General features: G+C 43.4%; 1 protein-coding gene across 1 annotated transcript; it reads right to left on the bottom strand.

The window, feature by feature from the left end:
• Positions 1 to 2,091: 2,091 nt before the first annotated feature.
• Positions 2,092 to 6,725, bottom strand: A4GNT (alpha-1,4-N-acetylglucosaminyltransferase). The gene is made up of 2 exons (XM_010858235.1): positions 6,315 to 6,725; positions 2,092 to 2,706 (listed from the first exon to the last, which is right to left on the bottom strand). The coding sequence occupies exons 1-2, from the start codon at positions 6,723 to 6,725 to the stop codon at positions 2,092 to 2,094; spliced, it is 1,026 nt and encodes a 341-aa protein (XP_010856537.1).
• Between the last annotated feature and the right edge of the window lie 269 nt (positions 6,726 to 6,994).

The raw sequence follows: 6,994 nt of genomic DNA, 5'->3' as shown, positions 1-6,994 counted from the left end.
CTTGTCTGCGTGATCCAGTTGAATCTTCAGCATCTACATCAGTGCTTGGCACACAGAGAGACAGAATTAATATTACTGACTGAATGCTTTAATGAGTATCAAATTAAAGGGTAGGAATCAAGCCTCTTTTTTCCCCAGCCAATTCTCTAACACAGCTGTCCTCAACCTATATGTCACCAAGGACAGTTTTCATGGAAGACGATTCTTCCTTGAACCAGGGGTTGGGGGGAGGGGGATGGTTTCAGAAGATTCAAGTGTACTTCAATCTAATTCCACCAATGATTTGACAGGAGATACCTGTCCACAGCCCAGAGTTTGGGGACCCCTGCTCTATCAGATTCTGTAATTAATTTTACAGAAGTAAATTTAATGCTCTATCGGACTCTATAATTAATCTTACAGAAGTAAATTTAACATGTAGTAAAACTGTCAGCCACCTATCATAACACCCACTTTTTCTTCCTCCTTAAATGTCCCAGCCTCTCTTGCAGCTACATACTGGTCACTGAGATGTAAGGTTAAATGTTATATGGTAAGTTGCAGGAAGCATTTATAAAATAAGGAAAGTGCACCTTTCCTCTTTCCTTCATCCTGCTGCCTGAAACGCAGAAATGATGGGCTGGAGACCATATGAACCATGGGCTGTGGATGCTAAGGATGGTAAGCAGAAAGATCCAAGAAGCCAGGGTCCCTGATGACTGCAGTGACCATACCCACCCTGATCTGCCTACCTTCAGACTACTTTTACATGAGAGACAAACTTCTATATTTTATATACCAATGGTCTTCGGGATTTCTATTGTAGACACAGTCCACCCATCCCAACTGACAAGCGGGGCCTGCAATTCCGCCACTGCCTGCAGGGAGCAGTAAGCGGGGGCTCGCGAGAGGTTTCATCTCGCTCTGTTGCGGAGCTCAGCCTCCTTCAGCACCAGTACGGGTTTCGCTTCCACATACCACAGGTCAGCGCTGTCAGTGCTCGGTCTTCTGAGGACCTGCTGAGGTTTCAATTTGAGGACAACATGACACTGTGTCCATGCAGATAGGAACAGTTTTCTCAGGACACGCCCCAGGAGGTCCCATGGGGAGAAAACGGTGAGGGAAAAGTGAAGTGAGGGAAGGAGGGGAGAAACTTCTTGTGAGCAACTGACTGCTGGGAGTTGAAGGTTGGTGGTGGTTGGGGGGAGTCCATCTTCAGAGGACCCAGGAAAGGAAGATCTTGACATGGAAAAGTGTAGGTTTCTAGCCCGTGGTATGTGCAATGTATACTGTGTCCAGTGTCATTCTTTAGTATGGAGTCCAGTTTTCCTTGCATTGTTTACTGAGGGGATTGCACTTGCCCGGCTGTATGTTCTTGACCCTTTGGCTATAAATAAACTGACCACATCCATGTAGGTTTATTTCTGGGCTCTCTATTCTGGTCCTCTGGCCTGTGGGTCTGTCTTTGACCTCACAATTGTTCTGGTTACTGCAGCTTCGAAATACAGTTTGAAGTCAAGGAGCAAGATACCTCCAACCTGTTCTCCTTTTTGAGGATAGCTTTGGCTATTCCTGGTCCTTTGTTGTTCCACATAAATATCAGGATTCTTTGCTCTATTTCTGAAAAAAATGCCACTGGAATTTTGGTATAAACTGCTTTCAGTGTGCACATTGCTTTGGGTAGAATGGACATTTTAACAATATTCATCCTTCATGAGCATATGATATCTTTCTGTTTCATTGTATCTTCTTCAGTTTCTTCATCAGTGTCCTAAAGTTTTCAATATGCAGGCCTTTCACATCCTTGGTTAAATTTATTCCTAGGTGTTTTGTTCTTTTTGATGCAAATTAAATAGAATTGTTTTCTTTTTCTTTCTGATGGTTCGTTATTAGTGGTTAGAAATGTAGCTGATTTTTGTGTATTGATTTTGTCACCTTACTGAATTCATTTTTTAGTTCTAATGGTTTTTTGGTGAAACAACATGGAAAATTGTGACTGTAAGTGATATGTGGATGAGCCTCTGCACTCCAGGGAAGTGGAGATCAGGTGAAAACCTGGCACTCTAGGAAGTGGCTAAATCCGCAGTGTTGCACCAACAACCCAGCATTGGCTTATTTGTTACCTGGACTCTGCTCCCTAGTCACTGACCCCTCTGGACCTTGAAGAAGGTCCCTGTAAGTCTTGGGACAGTGCTTACGGTAGAGATGTTCCACCAGTGTATTGCTTCCTCTGACCACAGCCTTCCCTTCCTGGTTCATGTGGTTCCACAGATGCAGGGCATAGGAATTGTTGAAGCTCGGTTCCGTATCCCAGACTTCATAGTAGCGCCGCCAGGCTCGAAAAGAGATGGGGTAAAATCTTTGGGGGTGTAGGAAGGAGAAGTTTAAACACTTGAGGTCACTCACCTCCTGGAAGTCTCTGAGTTTGCACCATACTCTCAAAAGCCTTGTCATCAATTCGGGACCCTGGTGGCCCCAAATATTTGGATTATAATTTTCCACAAAGTTTTCCATGCACTGCCATAGGAAAGGGTGGTGGGGGAGGAATCCAAACACCCCATTACTTGAGAACCGAGATTTCTGTGCAGCCAGAAAGTTGTCCTCAGGGATGGGTCTGATGGAGATGACATCTGTGTCCATGTAGACACCGCCGTACTTCCAGATGAAGGCCAAGCGGGATGCATCTGAGCTGATATGGAGCCAGAATCTCTCGGTACTGCTGTTGATCTGCAGGAGCAGGTACAAATCAGCCCCCAGAAAGGGGAAAGGGGAGGAAGCAAGTCGACCTCCCAAAAATCTATTTGCCAAAAGCCCAATGTTGCAAATTTATCAAAATTACCTCCAACCCAAAAAAGTTGCCTTTAAGTGAAAAGTTTACAGCAGTAGTATCAATAGGAAGATTTTTAACAGCTTCTAAAGATTTCATGAAATCGTTTTTTTATAAAAGCAGTAGAAAGATGAAACCCAGAAGGGATTTCATGAGTCGCTTTCAGCAGGATAGAAATTAACCACAAATATGAAACTGTGAAGAAAGAATTTTTTGTACATCCTAAAAATGCTGAGAACTGATAAAGGAAAAAATGAACTCTGAAACTATAGGACATATTAATATCTATGTTCTTTGAAAAGTTGGTAAAAGAATCTTAAAATCCATGCCTTCGTCCACTGATTAATTCATTTAATAACATTCATCAAAGGCCTACTTACCATTCACACAGCTCTAAGCTGCTAAGGATACAAAAGTGAACAAATAGACAAAAATCTTTACTGGCAGAATATAGACAATAAACAAATAAATACATCATATGTTGGGTTTTCATAAGGCTTGGAAAGAAAGTCAGGCAAGGGGGTTATGAAGGGGACAGGATGGAGCACTATCTTCAGTTCAGACAGAACCCTGGATGAAGCGAATGGATGAACTATGTTGGTATCTCTGAGAGGAGGGTTCTAGGTAGAGGAAACAGTAAGTGCAAGGGCCCTGGGGCAGGAACACACTCATGGTGTATAGGAACAGGAAAACCGCAGTGCAGAGTAGTGAAAAGAGAGGGATAGGAAACAAGATCAGAGAAGGGGCAGGGCAGGAGTGAGGGCGGATGCTATGCTGGGGTAGAGACCGAAATGATTTGGAAGGTTTGGAAGAAAGGAGATTTGACCTGAATTAGTCTAAAAAGGGTCACCCTGGCTATGGTATGGAAAATAGATGGGGGCAGGAGCAAAGAGGCAAATTTGGAAGCTGTTGAAATAATCCAGGCAGGAGACGATGACGGTGTAGACCAGGGTGACAATAAAGGAGATGACGGAAGTAGTCAGATTCTGAGCACATGGGAACGATAAAGCTGGTCAGGATTTGCTGATGAATTGGATATGGAGCTGGAGACCGAGGAGTCAAGGACAACTGAAAAATGCTAAAATGTGAGCAGAACAGAAAATGACTTTGAAATGAATAGAAATAAACCATTATAAATTAAATATCCGTGTTCCCAAGTGGAATGCTAAGATTTTGAATACAGAAAGCAAAATAGATTTTTCTAAATTTAAACATGTTGATTAAAAGATTAAACCGTGACCCTTGGCTTTTGACAAAATAAACATTTTTTTTTAAAATTCTGCTCTAAAACCGAACAAAAGAAAGTCAGCTAAGACTGCCAAAATCCTCACCTGAACTATTAATAGCATTATATTGTATACAATTGCCAAAAATCTCATGAATAATAATAGCTAAAATTTATCAATAACTGTTATAATTTCTAATCTACACAAATCCTCAAAAATCATAGTACCTGGCTTCCCTGGTGGTCCAGTGGTTAGGAATCTGCCTGCCAGTGCAGGGGACATGGGTTTGATCCCTGGTATGGGAAGATCCCACATGTTGAGGAGCAACTAAGCCTGTGCCCATGTACCGCCACTACTGAGCCCATGCACCCTGGAGCCCGTGCTCTACAGCTAGAGAAGCCACTGCCATGATATGCTGGCACACCACAACTAGAGAGCAGCCACCTGCTTGCTGCAACTAGAGAAAGCCCAAGCACAGCAACCAAGACCCATCCCAGCCAAATATAAAAAAAATAATAATAAATCTTATAGTACCTATATACTACAATTATTCCTGTTTTTCAAGTGAAAAATTGAAAGGAAGGAACAAGAAGTTCAATCCTTTGTCCAAGGTAAGAGAGGCAGAGGTTGGATTTTAACCCAGGCAGTCTAACTCTGGAGGCTCACTTATTTTCAGTAAAAATAACTGAAGTTGATTGTTAGTAAATTGGTGATTATTAATGAACAGACCCAGATATCAGAAGCCACACAGAACCAGGAGGAGGAAGCCTGCCTTGATGTGGACGTTGGACTGACATCAAGGTAAAATAAAACTTTCCCTGGAGGTGAGCACCAGAAAGGGGAATCAGATTCTGGTTGCTCATTCCCTCCCCAAGTTCACAGTATTCATCTCTGGGCATCTTCAAGGGCTGCTGCTGCTAAGTCGCTTCAGTCGTGTCCGACTCTGTGCAACCCCATAGACAGCAGCCCACCAGGCTCCGCCATCCTTGGGATTCTCCAGGCAAGAACACTGGAGTGGGTTGCCATTTCCTTCTCCAATGCATGAAAGTGAAAGTGAAGTCACTCAGTCGTGTCCGACTCTTAGTGACCCCATGGACTGCAGCCTACCAGGCTCCACCGTCCATGGAATTTTCCAAGCAAGAGTACTGGAGTGGGGTGCCATTGCCTTCTCCTCTTCAAGGGCTACAGTTGCTCAAATCAGTGCAGTGAGTCCAGTGATCATCAGCAGGTGATGGCGCACTCAGTCATCCTTACAGCTGGCCTCCAGCTATCCTATGGTGGCTAACTGGGGCAGAAAATGCCACTGCCCAGCTCCCCCAAGATGCAAGCATGTCTCCCATCCAGGACACCCCACCCAGTCCCTAGGTGACTGAGAGAGGGTGTGGGACAGAAGTTTTCTCTTTTTTTATACAAATACTGTAGTAGATTGGATAACAGCCACTCAATGGTCCTAATTCCTGAAACCTACAATTACCTCCTTTAGAAAAAGGGTCTTTGCCGATGTGATTAACTTAAGGACCTTGAGCCGAGGAAATTAGCCTGGATTACCATGGGCCGTAAATGCCACCACAAGTGTCCTTTAAAGGGAAAGGTAAAGAGAGATTTCGCACAAAATTACAAAAGTCCTAACAACCCCAGGAGTTTCTTGATCATCTCTCAATATTACACAATCCTATATAGCTGCACCCACCTGATCTTTCATGAATTATCTATTTAAATCATTTTCTAGTTCAATATTGCCTAATTTCCCCCCCTCAGGGGCAAAAAAAGTTTAACATAGATGGGTTTAAAACTGTCAGTGAAAAATGAGTGGTCTATACACCTAGAAAAGATACAGAAACTCATTCAATTAAGAGTAGTCTCAAGACATCCTAAGAAATAAAATGAAAGTAAAAGGCAGCAGGGTAGAGATAAGCTTAAATCAAGACTCTCCTGTTTCCTTGAATTGGGACTCAACACTATAGAAAGAAGACCAGGCAAGAGTCAAAAGATCTGGGTTCTTGCTTATCTTTGATACCCTGTCTCAGCCTATTTCTGAGCCCTTATCCTCAGTGTGAAAGTGAAGTCGCTCAGTCGTTGCGACCCCATGGACTGTAGCCTACGAGTCTCCTCCATCCATGGAATTCTCCAAGCAAGAGTACTGGAGTGGATTGTTATTCCTTCTCCAGGGGATCTTCCCCACCCATCTATCCTCAGTGTACCCATCTATAAAATGAGTAGGTTGGATCCAATTTCTATGGTCCCTCCCAACACTGGGATTCTGAGGTTCTCTAAACACTTACTTGAGTGTACCACGAAAACAACGGTGTGTCTTCAAACAGGCTTTTCATATCCAAAGGGAAGAGGAAAACGTTGTCAATTGCTGAGAGGAGGGAAAGGGCTGGGGAAGTGGAGTTTGGGGGCAGCTGCATGGAATTATTGAGCCCTTTCATAAGTAACAGCACAGGCTGCTCGGGGTAAACCTTTGCAGCTGACTCCACAGCACAGGAGACCAGTGGGGTTGGCTCCATTCTCTCCGAGGTTTCTAGGAACACGATGCTGCGCCCACGACCCAGGAGAGCTTCCAGCCCCTGATGGGACTTGTAGGAAGGTAGGTAGCAAATGAGGCAGCTGGGTTTCAGGGTGAACTGGTAGAGGAAGCCACAGGCAAACAGCAGGGTGACCGACAGGGAGAACTGGAGCTTCGTCAGCATGTCCACCCCTCTCTCCTGGCCTGCTCCCTAAAATCAACACTATTCATTAAAAATTATATTCATAAAACTTGATAAGATATCGTACACAAGAAGATAATATATGAATATCACTTTCAAGCTTAGTTTTTTAATTGAAGTATAGTTGATTTATAATATCAGATTACTTTCAGGTGTACAGCATAGTGATTCAGTATTTTTATAGATTATATGCCAATAAAAATATTACGAAGTAATGACTATAATTCCCTTGCAAGACAATATATCCTTGT

Source organism: Bison bison, unplaced genomic scaffold (assembly GCF_000754665.1).
Source record: "Bison bison bison isolate TAMUID 2011002044 unplaced genomic scaffold, Bison_UMD1.0 scf7180017864384, whole genome shotgun sequence".
Lineage (NCBI taxonomy): Eukaryota > Metazoa > Chordata > Mammalia > Artiodactyla > Bovidae > Bison > Bison bison.
Note: the sequence above shows the minus strand (reverse complement) of the source record. Positions and strands in the feature narration are given on the sequence as shown.

Excerpts from the sequence above, each read along its gene's own strand:
- A4GNT (XM_010858235.1), bottom strand. The coding sequence starts at position 6,725 with ATGCTGACGAAGCTCCAGTTCTCCCTGTCGGTCACCCTGCTGTTTGCC. Across the intron at positions 2,707-6,314 it reads TGTTTTCGTGGTACACTCAA|ATCAACAGCAGTACCGAGAG; the intron begins GTAAGTGTTTAG and ends CTGCTCCTGCAG.